Below are 23404 nucleotides of genomic sequence, written 5' to 3'. Positions count from 1 at the left end.
GAAGAGCCTCGTGGTTTAGGCCAGGGTTTCCCAAACTTGGGTCTCCAACTGTTTTTGGACTACAATTCCCATCATCCCTAACCGCTGGCTCTGCTAGCTATGGATGATGGGAGTTGTAGCCCCAAAACAGCTGAAGAGCCAAGTTTTGGAAACCCTGGTTTAAACAAAATACATCTTCCTTGAGTTTTGAGGAAGTGCGACGTCATGGGAAACTAGGACTTTGGGGACTGAAAAAGGAGGCAGAGAGGAGGGGGGCTGCATAAGCTAGATGCTTGCCAGTGCTAATTTTTGTAGTCAGCACTATGGCTTCCCACTGCATCTGAACCAAGCCTTTAAACAAATTCAGCTAAATAATACCTTTGAACAATAAATAGAAACATTTGAACTCAGAAAACTTCACCCAACTACCTGCAGAGTAAGGCTCCTGCTTCTCAATGTAAATGAACTCTTTCCTTTCATATTTGGCTCTGATCCATTGTTCCCGTAGCAGCCTGTGAAAAATGAAATAAAGGAAAAAGTGGAGGAATCAGATATATGGTCGGGAATCAGCCAGGAATGTATTAATTCTGCATTGAAAAAAGCACTGCACAGAAATAAGTTAAAACACAGACTGGAATCCTGGTTCCATTTCTGTTTCTTCTCTTAACATCTTGGACAGACAAAAAAAAAAAAAATAGAACAGATCCCCTCTCTGAATACACAATTGATTTTTTTTTTTTTATAAAAAAAGAAATAGAAGTTGGCTCCCCAGCTACAACAATAAAACTATGCAACCATCACACTGTTTAGATTTTAAAATGCTGGCCCAAGAGGCAATGTCTTTCTCAGGGTGCAGGTGCTTCCAGACTGGCACTCATTTTAGGTAGGATTGAATCGCACGCTGGCAAATTCAGATTGTGCCATTATAGCTGCCTGGCAGGCATTGCGCAACAAACCCACTTCCCCAAAAGACCGGACTTTGTGTGATAAGGAAGGTGACGGGGAAATGCATTGGAAAGTGCGGGTTAAAGACAAGGATGGGCAAACCTGACGGTTTCGGTTTCTCTGAGTTTCTCATTTTTCCAATCGTTAGTTCAGTTCTCCACATTTCCACATCAGTTTGCTTTAAGAACAAACAAACACCAACCCAATTCTTCATGTAAAGACACCAGCATTTAGAACTGTAGAGTTGGAAGAGATCCAAAGGGTCATCTAGCCCAGCCCCCTGCAATGCAGCTAAATAATAATAATAATAATAATAATAATAATAATAATAATAATAATAATAAGGCTGGGTCACCCCAGCCACTCTGGGCGGCTTCCATCAAATATTAAAATACATTTAAAATATCACAGATTAAAAACTTCCCTAAACAGGGCTGCCTTCAGGTATTTTCTGAATGTCAGGTAGTTTTTTTTATTCCCATGACAGCCATTCAAACTCTGTTTAAAAACCTCCAATGAAGTCTACCGTTTTCCGAGGGAGTCCCTTTTACTAATGCAACATAATTTTTGTTCACAATGTTGCCCGACATACACATCTTTGCAAGGCACTTTCTTCTAAAATGATGGATTTTCATGTGTTGTATTCCTTTCTTTTATGCACACATTACCCCCCTCTACATTGGTTTCGGTTCACATCGCTTGGCCGGAGAACCGCACTGCAAAATTCAGAGATGCGCAAATTTCAAAGAATGGCTGGACAACAGTTCATGCATTGTTTTGCAAACCGGGGGTTGAGTAACTTTGCCTCACAGAGCTACAACTCCCAGGGTTCCCTAGGAAAAGGGGTTGTTTATTAAACCATTCTGAGAATTGTAGCTCCGTGAGGGAGCAGAGAAGTCTCTTAACAACTTTCAACACCCCAAAATAAAATAAAACCCTACAGCTCCCAGGATTCTCTGGAGGAAGCCATGATGGTTTAAAGAGGCGCAGTACTGCTTTCCTCAGTACAGATGGGGCCTAAGGCAACTTCCTATGCTCAACATCTTCTTCTGCTCTGAATGCAAAGGAAGGGCTCCGCCACTGAGCTACACTAGTCTCTCTTGATCACAAAACATGGTGCTCCCCCCCCCCCCGGCTGCCAACACCCCAAATTTTATGCAGTATATCCTCCACCCTGCTCTGGTTCCCTCTTTGGCTCACCACAGGCTTCCTGAAAAAGCCCTTTACGAGGGCTCCTGCAGCACAGCGAAATATTTCAACAAATATAATTTTAACTCGGCTGCTTCCTTTCACGCACACCCTGAGAATGCAGCAGTCTGCAATTTTTTTACATCATTTAACCGTGAGCAATCCATTGGAAACTGTGTATGTGTTCAAATTATCGCCTTGGAGCACAGCGGTGTCTGTCCTCCCCACCCCCCACCCCCGTGTGTTTCACAGCTCCCCCCCCCCACCTGCCGCTATTCACATCAACACGGCTTCATTAGTGTCAGATTCATTTCTGTTTATGTATACGCCAGCAGGCATTGATGGGGCAGGGATGTCTCTGCCCTATGCAAAGGCATTCATGCCTTGAGTAGAGACGAATTAGGAGCAGCTTAAAGGCTCTGGTCCGTCTTAAACTGGCTTGAGGACATGTCAAACAGAAGTATTCAATAATGAAGTACAGGATGTGTATGCTTTTGGATAATGCTGTATGAACACAGATTAAAAAACCCCTGGGGATCATCTAGTCCAACCCCCTGCAATGCAGGAATCTCAACTAAAGCATCCATCCAAGCTCTGCTTAAAAACCTCCAATGAAGTAGAGTCCACCACCTCTTGAGGGAGTCTGTTCCACTATCAAACAGCTCTTATTGCCAGAAAGTTCTCCCTGATGTTCAGTTGGGTTCTCGTGAAGCCATTGGTTCGAGTCCAACCCTCCAGAGCAACAGCCTTTCTCCATCTTCCATGTGAGAGCCCTTAGGCTATTTGAAGACGGCTATCATATCTCCTCTCCACCTATTTTCCAGGTCAAACATACCCAGCTCCTTCAACCATTCCTCATAAGGTTGCCCTCCTCCGCACATGTTCCAGCTTGTCAATATCCTTCTTAGATTGTGGTGCCCAGAATTGGACACAGCATTCCAGATGTGGTCTGACCAAGGCAGAATAGCTCCTCTCTCCCCTCCTCCATCTTTTGGCACCATTATCATATTTTTTTAAAAACGGGACAAGTGCTGTGGAGGCAAGGCTGGGGGCTGGAAGGGAGGCCCCAGGGGCCAGAGCCTTCCTACCTGTGTCAATCGCTACATCACCAGGATTGACAGAAAGCCCCACATTTATGCTGCTAACCAAATTGGCCCTACAAGCCACTAGACCTCAACAGAAGTGCCCATTGACTCAAAGCTCAAGACTCAAGCAGCCTCAGCTGGGTATCAGTCCATTCCTCTCCCTCTCCTTTCTACCCCAAGAGATGCTAAGTGGGGATTGGGGAGGGGGGGGGGTTAAAGAAAGGAACATAAATAATGTTATGTCCGGAGGCTTCCAAGAAGCTACAAATAGCTCGTTGGGTTCAATCCAAAAGCGGGAAAGGAATTTTTGCTGCATTTTCCACTCAGAGACTGACAGAGCTGTGGAGGGGGGGGGGGCAGAGAACCAGAGAGCCTCGAGAAAGGCCTGTTGGAAGCAAGAGGTGGCAAACTATGGCGCTGCAGGAATAAATGACATGGGCAGGCTCAGAAGCCAACTCTTGCTAACTCTCCAACGTGAATTCTTACTCAGGCCAGGCGACTAGACAGGGGTATTGCTAAGGAGGTGGTTGGAGGATGGATGGCAGCTAACAAATTGAGGTTGAATCCTGAAAAGACAGAAGTACTGTTTTGAAGGGACAGGGGGCAGGCAGGTGTGGAGGGCTCCCTGGTCCTGAATGGGGTAACTGTGCCCCTGAAGGACCAGGTGCGCAGCCTGGGAGTCATTTTGGACTCACAGCTGCCCATGGAGGCGCAGGTCAATTCAATTCAAGTCAAACTTTATTTGCGTAGCCGATTGGCCATAGCATCTAAAGGACAAACACCAACAAAAATACAACAAATATGGTTACCAATAAAACCTTATAACCTATTAAAACGGAGGCACAGGTCAATTCTGTGTCCAGGGCAGCTGTCTACCAGCTCCATCTGGTACGCAGGCTGAGACCCTACCTGCCCTCAGACTGTCTTGCCAGAGTGGTGCAGGCTCTGGTTATGTCCCGCTTGGACTACTGCAATGCGCTCTACGTGTGGCTACCTTGAAAGGTGACCTGGAAACTGCAACTAATCCAGAATGCAGCAGCTAGACTACATTGGTTCCCAGTACGTTTCCGAGCACAATTCAAAGTGTTGGTGCTGACGTTTAAAGTCCTAAACAGCCTCGGCCCAGTATATCTGAAGGAGCGTCTCCACCCCCATCGTTCAGCCCAGACACTGAGGTCCTTCTGGCAGTTCCCTCAATGAGAAAAGTGAGGTTACAGGGAACCAGGCAGAGGGTCTTCTCGGCAGTGGCGCCCACCCTGTGGAACACCCTCCCACCAGATGTCAAAGAGAAAAACAACTACTGTATCTGACTTTTAGAAGACATCTGAAGGCAGCCCTGGTTAGGGAAGTTTTTAATGTTTGATGTTTTATCGTGTTTTTAGTATTTTACTGGGAGCCACCTAGAGTGGCTGGGGAAACCCAGACAGATGGGCAGGGTATAGGTAAATTATTATTAGTAGTAGTAGTAGTAGCCAAAGGCAAAAGAGTCCCCCCCCCCAATATCTAAATCAGCTCCTCTCTGTCCACTGGGCCCCTTCCTAGGATTCAGTTCTGCATTTCCATTCTATTCCTCCTGCCATTTTGACCAGCCCTGCCAAGACATCTCCATGGGCCTCATTGCAAAGTGTGGCTTGGTGTTATGTACGAACTGGGTCTTTGAGATTACTTTATGAAGTGGGATATATATTTCTAAATAACTAACTAACTGAAAGAGGTGAATTAAAAAACAACAACCAGTGCTTTGCTTTACTTTTTAAACTGGCTCACAGCTGGCATTTTCATAACCCAAGACAGTCCGAAATAAGGAAAGGAAAACAAAAGACATTGATTTCTCCTGAAACATCCAGGCATAAGAGAAGTTATTTGCTAACGACGCACTGCGATATGCTGAGCTCCCCAGAGCATCTGCAGAGGCCAGAGATTCTCAGGGCCTTTTTATTAAGTCAAGCCCCACCAAGGGATTAAAAATTCAGCAGAAACAAGCAAAATACAAATTGCAGATGGTGCAGCTGCACGCACGGCATTTCCCACCGCTGCAAAATTATATTTTGGGGGGGGGGGGATTTACTTACAGGCAGTCCGAAAATGTTGGCTTGTAATAAAATGGTGGGATTTTCGATTCGTATTTTGCTTTCGACACGCTGTTTCCGCTAGAAGCCATCAGCTGCAAGAGAAAAGGGGAAAGTTTGGTTTAAAAGAGAGAGATTAAAATCCGCCATCCGATTTCTTTAATTCTATAGCAGGGATGGGAAGCCTAGGTCCTAGGACCATACCGGTGATGATGGAATCTACCTCCCCAGCCCAACGTGGAGGGCTGCATGTCCCCTGCCCTTGTTCCTTAGCAGGGCTGGAACACCTTTGGCCCTCCAGATGTTACCGGACTACAACTCCCAACATCCGTAACAAGTGGGGCTGAGGATGATGGGAGTTGTAGTCCAACAAAAATTCTGGGGGACCAAAATTGCCCCAGTCCTGTTCAACAGAGTGTATTTTAATCATTCCTCCCTCACTTTTAAAGTCTGGTACATCAGGGATGGGCAGAAGGTCGACTGAGATCTATTTCCAGAGAATCAATGAAGGTTTTTGGGTTTTTTTACTGCCAAGTGTGTTCTTTTGAACAAAAAGCCCTCCTCACAACACGATAGGTTGCTATAATTCTTGATCTGAATGAACACAGTATCTTTTATAAAGTGGTTTACATATACTTAAGTATGTAAGAAAAGGGGAGGGGACATTAGGGATATAAAACACCATACAAGCTTCCCTGTACAATGACTTTTGCAGCTTTTTACACACAATTATATGAGAATTCAGGATTACCCACAGCCAAACCATGGAGAAATCTGATTCAGTTTGCACATAAAGTTGAATCTATATGCTAGAGATTGCCAATACCTTATATGCAAACAATTAGAGGAGGGCTTCAATTTCAGCAATTAAAGAATGGTGCAACAAAATAAGAGATTATATAGTAACAGCTAAATTAAGTTATTAAATCAGATTTAGAGAATATAATGACAGTTACAGAGATGTTGTTGTTAAAGTGGAATCTATTCACTGATTGTTGGAGTTTATATGAATTACCTCCAAGTGCGATATATGGATTTTCAGTGTTTTGATGAGAAGACTATTGGAATATTGTGTTTGCAATGGCATAACCCTCACTGTTTTTTTTTCAGCTGCTGTTGTAATGCAGTTATATGAAAGCCAAATTTATGGAATCTGCACTTTCAGAAACAGTACAGCTCAAAATTCTTTCTTTATTTATTTTTTATTAAACAGCAAAATCACTACATTTCATATACATGACTCAATAAAACACATGACGATTTCACAACACAAAAACACACACACACTTCTACATACATCCCATACACAATTCAACAATACTAGAAAAAAGAATAGTCCTAAAAAGGAGCCAAAAAACAAAAAGAAGAAAATAAAGAGGGAGTGGGGGGAAGGAGGGAGAAGGGAGGGGAAGGAAAAGAAGAAGAAAAGAAATCTATATTGAAATTACAACTTACAACATTAATATACAAATAAATAAATTTGACTTCCGTTTGTACTCTTTGTTCCTTTATCTTAACCCTTCTTTTTCCCACACAGGTCTTGTTACATCCAATTTAGTCTTATGTTTCTTTCTAATGGTATATTAATATTCAATACATACACAGCTCAAAATTCGCACTCATCTGAATTTTGCGGCGCAGATCTCCACCCAAAGCTTATAAACATGCACATATTACATTAAAATGACTGTGTTAATGAAAATAACCAACAAAAATGTATTGCATTGGGGGGAATTGTTTGCACAAATGTGCACATCAGTCAAAACTGCATACAAAAAGTGTATTTATTAGGAGAAATTCGCGTTAAAATGCCGATGAATTTTCGTGATAAATAAAGAAAAAGAAAATCTTCAAAGTGCTGCAAAGTGTAGAGAACTGAATTTAAGAATGGGAAAATGAGAAACTAGGGCTGCCATATTTCGAGAAGTGATAATTCAGACACCAACATATTGAGACTTATTTATTTTTTTAAGTTCCCGAAGTTGTTAAGCTTTTCTTTTCTTTTCTTTTCTTTTCTTTTCTTTTTGAGAAAAACACACACATAAAAGTAATGTCCGGGAAAATCTGGGTGTATGGCAACCCAAGAGAAAATGAAACTGAGAGGACCTAAATTGACAGATCCTTCCTTGCCTAGCGTTGTGGGAGATTTGTGGTCAGATCTCGTGACATTTTATATTTACTTAAAAGCAGCATGGGGATAGGGCCTCAAAAACTTAAACAGAAAAGTGGGGCAGATAAGATAGCGATCACTCCTCTGCCCCTAAATAAAGCAGCTTTGATGTGATTGTAAGTGTGATTGAACCAAGATTCTTGCATGTGCTGTTTTAGCAATAATGTGCAGGACATGGAAGGCATGCAGTGGTACATCCATGCCATCACATCAAGATGGCATTTGCACTTCCCACCCCAATATTATCAATGGACCTGGACCTCACAGGCAAAACGATGCAAATGAATGGCCAGGACTGAAACCAACAGAACACTGTGCCCATCCCAACATATTTTTTTTAAAAGAATTCTCCTAGTTAAACCAACATCCCAGAGGAGAGGACCACAGAGCAGAGCAAAGAGATGAACAATGAAGGAACAAAAGGGAGGAAACCCTTAGGAATACAGGAAATGGCATTGTACCATCCAGACCACCTGTCCATCAAGCTCAGTATGTCTACAATGACTGGTAGCAATTCTCCAAGGCTCAGGCAGGTATTATCCTGGATTGAACCTGGAACCTCTGGCATGCAAACCACTGAGCTATGGCCCTTCGCCATAAGAGGAACACAGGGAGCTGCCTTATAATGAATCAGACTATTGGTCCATTTAGCTACAGAGCATCCCCTCATTTCTCGGTCACAATGTGGGTGAGAATTACAGAGCCCATGGCACACATAGGAGATAGCAACCAAGATTCATAAACTTCAAGCAGTTTCTACACAGGCACAATTCTCCAATCACACAAGGAGAAGGCCTCATCGTGGACATGTACCAGACAGGGAAAAGCCCTTGATGGGGGTGCAAAGCAAGGCAGGTGAGGGGCGTGGCCCGGGGAAGTGGGTGGGCTAGAGAGACTTCCAAGGCCCACACAGAGACACCTGGAGGGCGTGTGGGGTTCCCAAGGTCTGAGGCTCACTATCCCTGCTCTAAGTATTAACAGGGGAAAGCTGACCAGAGCAGTGCAAAAATGGATTCTAATGGTTGAGAGTCAAGCCACCACACCTGCAGTAAGTTACCTGAACCACTGGGAGGCAATAGAATGAAAGGCATCCTATTCTTCCCTCGCTGATTCTTTCTTGAGTGTGTTGTTTTTCTCTCAGGCCAGCCCCGTCTTATCCATAGGGGCTACTGGCACGGCCACCCCAGGGGCACCCCCGCGAGCCCGCTGCCATACCGTGCGCCCCCTACCCAACCTGCCCCCACGGGCGGGCGGGCGCTTGCGTGCCACAGGCGCAACCGCAGCCGTTGCCGCCCATGCCGCTCCTGGGCGGGCTGCGAGCCAGCCGCCCTCGCCTCCCATCCCGCGCGGGGAGCCCCAGCTGGAGCGCTGGAAGGGTTGCAGAGCCCCGCGCCGCTCCAGCATCATGCCCCTCATCCCCCGCTCGCCCACCCCCCTCCCGAGGAGCAGCCAGCGTGGGAAGGAGGTGGCCCCAGAGGCGGAGATGCGGCACGCCAGTGGTGCCGGAGGGATCGCCGCGCCACGGCGGCTGATCTGCCTAAGGCGGCCCTGTCTCAGGCTTTACTTCCTTCCTTCCTTCCTTCCTCCTCTTCCAGTCACTTGGTGTTAGTCTTTCCTTTTTGTTAACCTTGTGACTCCGTGTCATGTAAACATGTTAGATTGTACCAAGAATGGCTCTCTTTGCCAGGAGTAATAAACTTTAAGGGGAGACCCAGCCAGATGGGCGGGGTACAAGTATTATTATTATTATTATTATTATTATTATTATTATTATTATTATTATTATTTCATTCTAGTTTCCAATATAATTTTTACTGAATTTCCTTTTTCTATAAATTAGCTACAAATTAAATAATTACATTGTTTCATTTACTGACTTCCCAACCCCCACATCCACGGTGTTTTTAACCAAACTCTCTCCTACTGCATTATTTATCAAATTCTCATCTTTTACCAATATCCCTCTAGTACAATTCCTTTATCATTTTTCTTCTCTCCACTCCTATCTCGAATCCTGCCCAGAATTTCATTTTTTAATCATGCTTTTCCAGATATTCCCCAAAACAGGGACTCCATTCGTCTATAAAATGTTCATCATTTTGATCTCCGGTTTCTCTTTAGATCATATAAATCTTTCCCCTAATAAACAAGTCATCTGAAAGCACACAGAACTATTTAGGGAGGCAAACCGATGGAGAATCAGGTAGGAGGGGGAATGAAACCAAGTGGCTGGATTTCTGAAAAGAAAGCATTTCAGTCCATTTTGCTACAAGTCCTGGTCCGTCCCCCACCCCCCCAAAAGACACAACATCCTTTCCTCCGTACATACCTCAACTTGCACATTGTCCCATTCATCTAAACGGACAGATTTCACTTTGCTGACATGTGGGATGTTGCGGTGGATTCCTGAACAATTTAAGCAGATGAACACTCCTAAAGTGTGAGATGCCCAGTCTGGATCTGGAAGATATAATGGAAATAATAAGAATTTAAACAAACAGGAATGGCAAGAAAAATTATTTAGCTTCCTGGATTTGGCAAAATTAACAGAAGTGATAAGAGGTGGTAGTAATCAAAAATTTAATCAAAGATGGGAGAAATTTGGAATATATATGAAAAACCAGTGCCCGAATATAAAAACTTGGATCCATTTCTAACATTCTGTATTGGTAAAAAAGGGAAGGAAAGACAAAAAGTTGATAAATTCACAGGAAATTTGGTTAAATGATTGGAAAACGCAGTAACGAGTAAATTAAGCAACCTGGGAGGAGGGCAGGTGGAAGCCTAAGTCAAGTTTACAACTAGGTATTATGATTTATGATTAACTTGGATCGGTTATGATTTATTTATTCAAGTAGTGAATATTGATATTTCATTAATAGATAGCATGAATGGATGAATATGTATGATTTGTTTTGTTCAATTTTCTTTTTGATGTATTATGGTTATGTGTGTGTATAATGTTTGTTCTGTTGTGTTTTGTTTTTAATGTATGAATGTTATAATTTTCAATAAAGATTTATTTAAAAATTTTTAAAAAAGAATTTAAACAAACAAACAAACAAACAAACAAACCCACACCTCATGCTTATGAACTACTAGTGCAAGATACAGTGGCTTGGCTTTTAAATGGAGCTGCTAGTCGGAGCCATATTGCACCTGTTCTTAAATATCTGCATGGGCTGCCAACTCAATGGGACTTACTTCCAAGTAAAGAAAAATATGATTGCACCATGAGCTGCTGTCTTGCTCTGAAAAAAGGCCCCAGCTGACAGAAACTGCTAAGGAATTCAGTTGCGTGTCGGCACATAGAGAGTTTTAAGTAAAATCTTTCTATACAAAATAGACCCGTAAAAAAAGGCCATCCTATTTCATTTCCAAGTTGTCAAGAGCGTGCATGGAAATTGCTGGTCACTGTCACTTCTACACATGGTTAATCAGCTTAATGGCACTTCTTCCACCTCAAGATCACCACGCCAACATGATCATGTATCTATGCGCCTAAAACATTTTCAAGTTCAGGACCCCAATTTTCCAGTGACTGTTTATGAAAAAGAGGCACTCAGCTCTTAAAGCTCCTGGTTAATGGGAGCCACCACCTCCCCTAGCAGAATTCAAGCAGGTTCAGAACACAGAAGATAAGTAATACGCTGTAAAACATTATTATCCCTAGAAAAACGCTAATAAGCCAATGCAAGAGGAATCACCAACAGAGGTAATTAACTCAGAAGAACAGGCGTCTGAACCAGGTTAGTTCCCACCACTGAACAGAATTCCAATTTCGGAGCTTACAAATAACTGTCTGGACAAGTGCCATTTTTGCTGTATATACAGCATACATTTAAAGCACATAGTTTCCCCCCAAAGAATCTTGCGAACTGGCGTTTGCCCCTCAGAGGTACAATTCCCAGCACCCTTAACAAACTACAGTTCCCAGGATTCTTGGGGCGGGGCATTGCGTTCTTTAAATGCATCGTGCATACACAAACTTTGATTCTGTGGATCTTGAATCCCTGTTTTGGACTGGAATTTCAGAGTGCTGCAAAAGAGATACAGCGGTACCTAGGTTCTCGGACATAATCCGTTCCGGGAGTCCGTTCGACTCCTGAAACCGTTTGCAAACCAAGGCGCGGTTTCTGATTGGCTGCAGGAGCTTCCTGCACTCAGTTGGAAGCTGTGGAAGCTGCGCCGGACCTTTCGGCTTCCAAAAACATTCGCGAACACTTGTTTCCGGGTTTGCGATGTTCGGGAGCCAATTTGTTTGACAACTAAGCCATTCAGGAACCAAAGTGCCTTTGTATTCCACTTTACGCCAATGCATGACCCCCTTGGGTCCTCAGTCACCCAGTCACCCATGGAGTGCTACTGCTGCTACTCACTAGGTAAGCTTCCGAGGACCCACCAACATGAGAGGGCATCTTGCATTTTGCTCAAGCCTGGAGTTTATGATAGAGGACTTAGGATCCAAGTTGTTTCCTTTCCCTTCCCACCAACGAGTTTCTAGTTCTGCTGCTTCTGACTCTTGAAAAGATTACAAATGATGTGATGGTTCATTTTGGTTGGGTCATCGCTTTTCTTAAGCCACAGAAGTAATAAAGGAACAAAGCCAAAGTGATCTGAAATCACTGGGAGTGCCAATGGATTTCAGAGCATCATCTGCTGCAGAGCCTCTACAGTACAGCAGCCACTACCCAACTGGTCACCTTCCAGACGTTTTGGGTACAATTCTCAAAAAGTTGTAGTTAAAAACAGCTGGAAAGGGAACAGGTTCAGTAGAGGCTGCTATGCGGACAAAGGCATTAGAAGCCATGCAGAATCAAAGATGCATTTAATTTTCTAGGAATGTATTGATGAGTAAGAGAACAGCAGAAAAAGGGGAAAGTGGGGAAAGCCCCACAGTGGTAACAGACAGGGAAATGACTAATGGGCAATTTGCTGTAAAATAAAAATAAAAAAGTGTTATTATACCATAGTCATTGTAAGCGGTTGTGTGGGGCGGGGGGTGGAGAAATGCAATGGGAGAATGGGAGGCAAAACACAACAGGAGAGATCTGCTCTAATATCCCATTCTACCCTAATGTCAGGGACACGGGTGGCGCTGTGGTCTAAACCACTGAGCCTCTTGGGCTTGCCGATCAGAAGGTTGGCGGTTCGAATCCCCATGACGGGGTGAGCTCCTGTTGCTCGGTCCCAGCTCCTGCCCACCTAGCAGTTCGAAAGCACGTCAAAGTACAAGTAGATAAATAGGTACTGCTCCGGCGGGAAGGTAAATGGCGTTTCCGTGCGCTGCTCTGGTTTCGCCAGAAGCGGCTTAGTCATGCTGGCCACATGACCCGGAAGCTGTACGCTGGCTCCCTCGGCCAATAAAGCGAGATGAGCGACGCAACCCCTGAGTCGTCTGCGACTGGACCTAATGACCAGGCATCCCTTTATCTTTACCCTTATGTCAACAACAACAACAACAACAACAACAACAACAACTATTGTAGTGTGGAGTGTGCTCTTGTCCAGGATTCCAGCCAGCCACCCTCCATGCCCTTTGGCAGGAAACTCCATTTCACCCCTCCCCAGTTTTCCCATTTCTTTCCCAGCAGATCTGCCAGCTAGCATTCCATCCCCACTAAACACGTGCAGTTTTCACTGGGCTGTTTTTGGAGTCCCCTTTTTGGTACTTCTTGGGCTTCCTCCAAGGCTGCTGGTATCCCCCCCCCCAATGTGTGTGTGTGTGTGTGGTGTCCTTTTTGCTACATAAGCAACTACATCAGAGAAGGCGTTTACTATTTAGGGCCCCTCTGGACAGTTGGGTTTCGTTCATTTGCTTTTTGTGGATAGATGGCCACACCCACAACACACACATAAAGCACTATGATGTTGCTTTTACAGTCATGGAGAATACTGGGAACTGTAATTTGTTTAGGGGGCTGCGAACTGCAGCTCTGTGAGGTCAACACCCTTAGCAACCTACAGTTCCCAGGATCAGTGCCGTAGCGTGGGTTGCCAGTGCCTGGGCGGCCGGGCAGATGTGGGATGGGAGGGAGGGAAACAGAAGGAGTACACATGTGCATTCAACTCCCTAATGGCATCTGCGCTACCCAGATCACAGCCGCAGAGATAAGAAAAGAAGAGCCGTTCCATTGTCTGGAGAGGTCACTTCCTGGTTTGCTTGGAGAAGCTGTTTTCAACGGAGCCCAGTGACAGAAGTGTGCAGCTGTATTGAGGCAGCATCGGGTGCTGAAATGTTGCACCCCTAACAATTTTGTGCCCAGGACAACCACCCCACGTTACACCACTGTCCAGGATATTCCATCACAGTTAACGTGGTGCAATAGAGCTTTAAATATGGGGTGCAGACATGTGTGTATACTGCACAACGTTACTGATACAATAATAGTGCATTTGAGGTGGATTCATACCAGGCTGTCCACACAACGTTGTGTTTTCTTAGTTGTTCTGCGATGCTTCCCCAAGGTTACTACAGGATGGAAAACAAGGAGGAGCACCCACTACAGAGATGCAACAGAATGAGCCTGTCCCCCAGGAACAGCTACGTAGCTGGAAGGAGGCAGGGCTAGAGCAGGTAGTCACAGAGACACAGCAGACAGGCCCCTCTGTTGGCAGGCCTTTGGGGCTCAGGGGAGCCTTCTAAGCCCGGAGCCACATCACATTTTCATGGCACGCTCCCAGTTCTCTCACAGCACGTGGCTTGGGAATTGCACAAGTTCTTGACCGGGAAAGGCAAGGCCAAGGTTATTGCTGCAGTCAAATTCAAGCTGGGCCCAGCAAGATGTCATTCGTGTCAGGTTAATAAGGTTACATGGAAGCATCAGCTGGTGGAAGCAGAGGGAGGCAGCAGGCTCATAGAGCTGCAGTGCAAGAATTCAGGGAAAGTGGCTGGATGCATTTGCTGGGGCTCATCGGAGCTGACCAGCAGTGCCATCAAAAGCAGAAGCCCAGGATCCCACTCAGCAGAATGGGCAGCAGGGTTGCAAATGCCGCAGAATGAGCCTGACCACATTTGGGAGTGCGCCAAGTATTGCTGCTACATTCGTATCCTGCTTTTCCTCCCAGGAATTCAAAGTGGCACACACAGTTCTCTCAAACTCCATTTTACGCTCACAACAACCCTGTGAGGTAGGCTAGGCAGAGAAACAGTGTGACTGGCCCAAGGTCACCCACTGAGTTTCAAAACTGAGTCAGGATTTGAACCCTGGTGTCCTGGGACCTTTGCCGCTACATCAAACAGGTCCTATCGTCTAGGGAAATCTAGAGAAGTCTACAATTGCCCAACTGAGAAGGCAACATGTCAAGGGTCAGGGATCCACAGTTGAGAGTGGTCCCAGAGATCTGGTTCACACACGTATGTACTCTCAACTGCTTTTTCATTTTCATTACACTTTTATCCTGCCTTTCCTCTAAGGGGTCCAGGATGAACACAACACTCTCCACCTCCCCAGGTAAATCATTCAGATCAGCTCGCAGCCTCACAAAGTGGTGCAGGGCTGGGCAGCATGGGAAGGATGCAACAGACATATGCCATTCAAATCCAGCATCGGCCTCACTTTGCAAGGCTGGGGTCAAAGGGCACATGGCTGCTGCATCCTCCTTACCCTGCCTGCAGGCATCAGGGGTATTTGCCCACCAAGGGCCATGTCATTCAGCTGAGCTCCCCCGGGCGCTGGCAAACCACATTACGCCACTGCTGGGTTGCCCCAGTTTGCCCCAATTTATTCAAACAAACAAAACATCAAGCTAAAAGTAATTTAAAAAAAAAACCAGCCATAAAAGCAAGAAGAATAAAACCATCATCATCTTTAAAAAGAACGAGAGGCGTAAAATATATCCCACAGCGGAATACAACGTTCATATTTGCAGCAAACATGCCAAATGATCACGAACATTGCCAAATGAAGTCATATTTAGTGGGATTGTGCCAAACACGAGATTGTTCAGTCATCTAAATCACAAAACGCCCCCAGTCAGAAGCAAAGACGGAGGAGTCCACATTCCCCCTGGTGGCACGTGTTTTATGAGTTAGGTGTTTGTGTGTCTGTTTAAAACCATGGATCCATAGAGTAACAAAATGCATCCTTCCACCCTTGAGAGTTCTCTAGACAAGTGGCAGCCAACAGGTACAGAACTATTCGTTGAGACGTAAGGTCAGTGTTGGCACTGTCAAAAAAAGGGCAAGAGATGCAGCTTAGCACCCAAGATGACCTGTCTTAATGCCAACCTCCATTACAACCTGCTTCCAGAACTTGTGTACATCGTAACATCTCCACCACATATGCCAATATGTTCCTTGCCCCTTAACAACCCCAGCAGCTTAAAGAGGAACCGGTCAGTGTAAACAGTGCTGAGCTAGGTGGAACAATGGTCTGACTTCAAGAAGGATACTGACAAACTGGAACGTGTCCAGAAGAGGGCAACCAAAATGGTCAAAGGCCTGGAAACGATGCCTTATGAGGAACAGCTTAGGGAGCTGGGTATGTTTAGCCTGGAGAAGAGAAGGTTAAGGGGTGATATGATAGCCATGTTCAAATATATAAAAGGATGTCATATAGAGGATTCCACCTAAACATTAGGAAGAACTTCCTGACAGTGAGAGCTGTTCGGCAGTGGAATTTGCTGCCAAGGAGTGTGGTGGAGTCTCCTTCTTTGGAGGTCTTTAAGCGGAGGCTTGACAGCCATCTGTCAGGAATGCTTTGATGGTGTTTCCTGCTTGGCAGGGAGTTGGACTGGATGGCCCTTGTGGTCTCTTCCAACTGTATGATTCTATGATTCTTTGACTTTGTATAAACTTCCTATCTCCCTAACTAAACTCTTTGCATTCAGACTTAATAACACTCGTTGTGACAGCGTAACTTTTAAAGAAGCATTTCCCTGGTCACCTCTGTTAGGGCCCACCTCCAAACTACCAGCAAAGCATTACAGAGATTGATCATTTTACCTATTGAGTCCCGCACCAATTTACCAGGGGTGAACTTAACAGGACTTACTCCTGAATAGACGTTACAGGATTGCATCCTTAGGCTCCAAACAATTTAACAACTGTATGTGTAGGCAGGTATGTATTATTTATTTTATTTAATGAAATTTATATTTTGTTAAATATAAATTTATTTCCCGTTAAATGGGGGTGGGTGGGGGTTATTGGCTTGTTTCACTCTTGTTGTTATTATGTATTTTGTGCATAATAGGGGGGGGTGACAACCCAAGAGCCATTTACAACAATAATAGGTAGGCTAGTACAATTATTTGTGAACTAATAATTTCAGAAATCCTCTGAAATCCCCTGCCTGCCCACCTGCTTCTGAATACCAGTCCCTGGGGGGCACAGGTGGAGTGAGTGCTCATGCGCTCAGGCCCTTTGTGTGGGCTTCCCATAGTCATCTGGACTAGATGGGCCATTGGTTTGATTCAGCCACGTTCTTCCTATGCTCTTAGCTCCCTGCTGTTCCTCAGGCATGTGCCGCCTGAGGATGTTACCTCACTCTGCCTAATGATAGGGCTGGCCATGTTTTTGCCCTGCCTCTTCTCTAAGGATGGACAGACCGCCTTATAAAAAGGTCCGTGCTATCTACACGGACTGGCAGCAGCTCACCAGGTTTTCGGGAAGGATGACTTTTGCAGCTCTCCCTGGAGATGCCAGGGAGCAAACAACCTTCTGAACACAGAATATTTGCTCAGCTATTGAGCTCAGTCCTTTCCCTTGGCTGGAGTGGGGGAGCCTCAGGCTCTAGGGCCAAATGTGGCCCTCCAGGCATCCTTTCCAGGCCCTTGGGACCCTCCCAAGGCCATGCCTCTCACCAGCCTTGCTTCACACCTTCCTCCAGGACCTTTGCCTGCCTGGAATGTGTCCTTGAACTCTGAGAATGGCTCTTGTATGCTTGGATGGAGGAAAAAGCCAGGTGCATTGGGTATGTGTAGGAACTAGCCTATACAGTTAATTTGGTTGCTCCTCTCACTTTTGCTTTGGCCCTGCCCACCACTGAGAGGTGGCCCTCAGGAGGTTGCCCAGAACAAAAAGTGGCCCTCAGGCTCAAAGCATCCCCTACTCCCTGCCCTAAAGAAACAAATTTGTGTTATTCTACTGTTCATCAGACTGTATAATCCACATTTTAAAAAAAATAAATCAGTGAGTTGCAGATTTTTTCTTATTTAAAAAAGGCAACCCGACAATGCAGTCAGGAACAGATGGATTCTTGTTTGCCTTTATTTTTTTTTAAAAAAAATATAGGTACACATTCAAGTTGTGGAGCAAAGTCCAGCATGCCATGTGCCTCTTGGAGGTCACTGCCAACAGTCACAGAGCAGTGTTGTGTGTTTATTATCTTTGCTGGAGAAGGAATGCCGGGCAGCAAAGTTGGAAGGGAGGAGGCCTTCTCCTAGGCAAGGCATGAAAATGAAAAGATGGGAGCAGCCACACAGTGAATGGCCAGTAAAAAGGGCTCCTAGGTTCAGTTCCCCAGACTTCCAGCTAAAAGGGTGAAGCAGCTGAGCTGGAAAGGACCCATCTCTGCCTGATTCCCTGCAGATGCCGCTGCCAGTCAGAGCGGACACTGAAAACTGCCTTCTACTGAGTCAGACCCATCTATTGTCTATGCTGGCTTGCAATGGCTCTCCTGGGCCGTTTCAGTCAAAGGTCTCTCCCAGCCGTATATGGAGATGCCAGGGATTGAACCCAGTGGCGGTTGGTGCCAATAGGGCAGAAGGCAGGGAGGACAACAACAGAAACCAATGACAGGCAGAGCAATATAACTGCAGTTTGGTCCCCATCCACCTCCTCCTCTGCTGAGTTCTGTGCTGGCAACACTGAGACTAAGGAGGAAGAAGCCGAAAACCAGTGCCACCCCCTGGACTGGGTTTAAGTAGGAAGGCAGGTAGCTGAGGACTAGCTAAGGCTGTGTTCATTGCTGCCTCCCCATTTTTGCAGTGTTAGCAGCACTGAAGTGACCTCCTTGGAGCACAGTCCTGGGCAGAGTGTCTGGAGGTCCTGGGCTGCCCAGATGTGAAGACCACCCCTCTCTGCCTTGCAAGTATGGTCCAAAGGAAAGCAGGCAATATGCTGGGCACCAGCTTAGCTGCAGCAGTTGCCGGAAGGGGGCGTACAAGATGTCTTAGGGACTCCACTCCAGATTTGTGTAGGGTTTGCTCCTTTAGCCTTTTCTTCTCCCAAAGGTGTCCTGAAAGATAGTGTGTACAGATTGCTCCTTGGGGTTTATTTGCCAAGCCTTTCTCATGAACGAGGATAGCTGCAAGGCAGCGGAGGTTTAAGACCAGTTTTCCTTCTCCTGGACAGGCTCCCCTTCCACATTGACGAGCTCCAACTGCCCCTGTGTGCACCCTCCTGTTTATTGCGCACTCAGTTTCACGCACTGGGTTTTAATCCATGCTCACACACAGGTAAAGGGTAAAGAGACCCCTGACCATTAGGTCCAGTCACAGACGACTCAGGGGTTGCGGCGCTCATCTCGCTTTACTGGCCGAGGGAGCCGGCGTTTGTCCACAGACAGCTTCTGGGTCATGTAGCCATCATGACTAAGCCACTTCTGGCGAACCAGAGCAGCACACGGAAACACCGTTCACCTTCCCGCCGGAGTGGTACCTATTTATCTACTTGCACTTCATGCTTTTGAACTGCTAGGTTGGCAGAAGCAGGGACCGAGCAACGGGAGCTCACCCCGTCGCAGGGATTTGAACCGCCGACCTTCTGATCGGCAAGCCCTAGGCTCTGTGGTTTAACTCACAGCGCCACCCACGTCCCGCTCACACACAACAGTTCTCCAAAAGGGCCTACGGATCCTTGCAATAAAAGATTAGCAAAGGAGGTGGACTCTCCTTCGTTGGAGGTATGCAAACAGAGACTGGATGGCCATGATTCCTGCATTGCTGGGCTCCCTTCCAGCTCATTGATTCTGTGACTACTGTTTGACATGTTGTTTCTCAAACCAGCTTTACAATGATTGGGAGGCCTTGATTTGCTTCCTGCCAAGGCAGGAGCAGTTCTGTGTATGGTGAAGACATCCCCACCCATCTACAACCCCCCCCCCGTTTGTATGCAAACATATATGAATCTGACACTAACAAAGCCATGCTGACGTGAACAACCAGGGGGCAGGGGCGCTGTGAAGAGAGCCAGTGTGGTGTAGTGGTTAAGAGCGGTAGACTCGTAATCTGGGGAACCAGGTTCGTGTCTCCACTCCTCCACATGCAGCTGCTGGGTGACCTTGAGCTAGTCACACTTCTTTGAAGTCTCTCAGCCCCACTCACCTCACAGAGTGTTTGTTGTGGGGGAGGAAGGGAAAGGAGAATGTTAGCCGATTCAAGACTCCTTCGGGTAGTGATAAAGTGGGATATCAAATCCAAACTTCTTCTTCTTCATTGGGAGGGGGACCAGCAACTTCGCTACACTCTAAGGTGTTAATTTGAACACACCCTAAGGTCAGTCTGAGGTTGCTGGGGCAGTGTCTCTTGCATCCCCATCAACCAGACTCCACAGATTGAAAGATATAAAATAAGCTTATTAGGTTTACTCGGGTCCAACTCCATTTCTGTGCCGCCGCCCCCCCCTCTCCCGTCTTTTGTGCAAGTTTTCCACCCCTCCAGCCTTTCAGCTCCTGCCTTGTCCGTTGCCAGTTTAAGCAGGCATGCTTGTCTCCGGCTTCTTTTAGGAATTGCAGCCTGCACTGCAGTTCGCAGCAGATGTACAGCTTGAGTCCCAAAGTAGCATTTGGTATGACATCAACACTTCCAACTCAAGCCAGAGAGAAAGCGAGAGAGGATGGGGAGGGGGGGTCGCCTGAGTCAAGAGAGACATCTCCCTGCCTCTTCTCATAGTATATTGGAGGGGGGGGTCCTGACCTCTTCCGCGGCTTGTAAGGTTGCCAACTCCACCCCACCAAAACACACACACACACACTCCTGCACCTTCCATGCAGACTTGGCTGTCATTCCTCCACAGTCGATAAGGGCAATCTTTCTGTGCTGCGAGATGCCTATCCTGCCAATTTCGGCACATTCAGATCATGGATAGGCACACAGGATACCCTTGATAAGTTGGCATCCTTAGTTGACACCAAACACCCTCTTTAGGTGGGAAAACGGACTGCACCTGCCACCCCAATGAAGTTGGCTATTGACTCCAACAAAACCAGAGAGAAAGAGATCATCTCTCCACTCAACAATCCTATGCTTAGATTCCTTTTGTCATTTAAGTTGGCATTGGGTCACACTCACAGCAAAGCCATAATCTGTCATCTATATCTCCAGTGCGAATCCTACCACTCACTGAAATGAAAGGGCGTGACTAGCCTTATTTCTGCAATAGTAAGTCATTTCAAACTGCTTTTAATATTGTGTTTCAACTGCTGTAACTGGCTCAGGGTAATGAATTAAAACAGCAAATTGGAGCCATTCATTTCACTAGGTCTACTTGGAGCAGGTCTAGTCTTGGGCAGAGCACACACTTTCTCTAAGAATGAATAATGGGATGACTTGAGTTTCCTCTCTGGAAGTTGTTTTTTTGGAGGGGGGGGGGTTCCATGTACTCAGCTTACAGATATTCATGCCCCCCCCCTCCGCTTTCTCAGGGCAGCAAGGACGCTCCTCCCTTCCACCGGCTACCGGTTCCTCTTTCCTGAGTCTTGCAACAGCCCCAGCAGAGACCGAGAAGAGGAGGAGAAAGAGGATGGGGAAACCGGAGGGTGGCGGCGGCGGCGGGGGGGGGGGTTGAGAAAGACAGGAAGGAGCTTCACCCAGTAATCTACTATCACCCTCCAAGATAAGGCTGAGGAACAGTGTCCGGGAGGGAGACCCATTTAGCACCCCACCCTTAGCTCCGGGAGCAATTTGATTGGGAGGCTGGGGAGGGGGGGGCGGTTAAAGGAAAGTTGGGGTGCGGGAGGCTTTTCTAGTGAGGTAGGGGCTGGACTGCTGCGAGGAGCAGGTGCGTGCCCCCCAAAGCACCTCCCTCCGGGGTGTCCCTCCCTTGTCCCTCACCTCGCAGCTCAGCCCAAGAAAGGACCCCCCCCCATCAGCACCATGCGCCCCCACCTCTCCGCCTTACCGGGCGCATCGCAGTCCGCACACACGTCGTTGCCCTCCCTCCGGAGCAGTTCCAGCAGAGCCTTCTTATTTTTCTCCTTCGCCATGGGGGCGCTCGTTGCGGGTGGGGGGGGGCAAGTGTTGGGGGTGGGGGGGAGAAGCAGCGCCCACTCTGCCCTAAGCGATCTTCATAGATCTCAGCTGCCAGCGAGGGAGAGGCTTACAAGCCGGGGTGGGGGGTGGCGGGAGGGAGGGAGGAGGAGAGGGCAGGGTTGACGATTTCGGGGAGGGGGCTGCTTCATGTAGGACGCCCCCCCGCGCGACTGGCAGCAGCCCTTAGGGGTGGGGGCGAGGGGAGCGTGGCGTCCCTCCCCGTCCCTCCTCGCCTTTCAGCATCTCTCCTGCAATCTGTAGCAGCCCGTCTGCTTTGCACGGGAGAAGGTTCCGCATTCCTCCAGCCAGAGAGAGCATTCTGCCTTTAATAAGGGAGGGAAAAAAGAAAATTAATCCAACTCTCTCCCCCCCCCCCACCACCCTACCCCACCCCTCGCTCCACCCCACCTCCCGCAAGGACAGAGCATTGCCCGACGGCGACCCCTCGCGGCCGCGGCGCTTTCCTACATCCTGACCATGAGAGAGAGGCGGGGGGGGGGGTCCCCGATATAGCAAGGAGTTTTAGGCTTAAGGTTGCTCAGACTAGTTTTGTTCGTTTCTTTCTCTTCCGACAAGGCTGCTGCGTGGTGACTTGAGCTGGGATGCGGGCATCGCAGGGGGTGGGACTAGATGACCCTTGGGCTCCTTTCCCAGTCTATGATTCTAGTATGCTTTTTATAAATTTTTAAAAAAATGAATATAATTAAGCCCCCCCACACACACACACACACGAAGAATTATGCAATAATTCAAACTTCCTTGGGAGAATAAAAGGGGACCACAACCCGGTGTCAGCTGGGTCCCTTTGGTGGGATGGAAGGCAGGGAGGTCAACACTAGGTGGCGCCAGAAGCAATGACAGGCATAATAATAATAATAATAATAATAATAATAATAATAATAATAATAATAATAATTTATTATTTATACCCCGCCCATCTGGCTGGGTCTCCCCAGCCACTCTGGGCAGAGCCAACTCAGAGAATCCTAGAGTTGCGGAGTTGGAAGGAACCTTGAGGGTCATCTAGTCCAACCCCCTGCAATGCAAGAATCTCACTTAAATCATAAACAGATGACCATCTCCTCTAGGTCTAAGGAGGTGGAAGCTGGCAGCCAATGCCAACCTGCTTGACTGGTTGTAAGTAGGGAAGTAGGTGGGGATTGGCTAAGGGCAGAGCTGATGTTGCTGGGGCAACACTCACCCCTAATGGTCCAGGTTCAACTGATGGGCAGAGAAAACCACTGCTGTTAGAACAGCTCCTAAGCCTGCTGATGTTTGCTGGAATAGCTACCTATACCTGTTTCGTCATAATGCAGCCCTGGGGTTTTAAAATGCAAGTCAGTTTAAATCAGAATAGCTTCGCATGTGTGAATATATGGTAAACCACTCCGGATTAAAAACACACTACATCAAAATGTGCTCAGTCCTGTGGAACGGATGCAGCAGTCTCATAAGAATGCGCTGTGCTGAGTTCTCATCAGGGAGGACAACGAAGAGGAAAGGGCTTTTTAATGTAAAATAAATAAACAAGCACACAAATCAGACTTTGGCTTAAGGCCCCTGTGTAGCTTTTCTGTGGAAGTTTATTGATTTTCTTTATTTTATTTTAAATCTGGTTGCTAAGCAATCCCTCTCTCCTCCCTCCGCAATGGGAACAGGGGAAGATGAGGGAGGGGGCCAAGGAGAAATTTATATCTTGCCATAAAATCAAATAAGGAGATGGGAACATTTCCTACCTTCGGAAACCTGACATGGGGAGGGGAGGAGGGGGA

General features: G+C 46.7%; 1 protein-coding gene across 1 annotated transcript in view; it reads right to left on the bottom strand.

Moving 5' to 3' along the window:
• Positions 1-21986, bottom strand: part of ADAP1 (ArfGAP with dual PH domains 1) — a 69571-nt gene extending 47585 nt beyond the window's left edge. The window contains exons 1-4 of the mRNA XM_033167255.1: positions 21502-21986; positions 9766-9896; positions 5270-5361; positions 409-491 (exon numbers count right to left, since the gene is read on the bottom strand). Of these exons, the coding sequence (XP_033023146.1) occupies positions 409-491; positions 5270-5361; positions 9766-9896; positions 21502-21586 (391 nt within the window). The 5' untranslated portion in view covers positions 21587-21986. The remainder of the gene's footprint in view (positions 1-408; positions 492-5269; positions 5362-9765; positions 9897-21501) is intronic.
• Between the last annotated feature and the right edge of the window lie 1418 nt (positions 21987-23404).

This window comes from Lacerta agilis, chromosome 13, assembly GCF_009819535.1.
Source record: "Lacerta agilis isolate rLacAgi1 chromosome 13, rLacAgi1.pri, whole genome shotgun sequence".
Lineage (NCBI taxonomy): Eukaryota > Metazoa > Chordata > Lepidosauria > Squamata > Lacertidae > Lacerta > Lacerta agilis.
The sequence above is the reverse complement of the archived record's forward strand: the minus strand, read 5'-3'. Positions and strand labels throughout refer to the sequence as shown.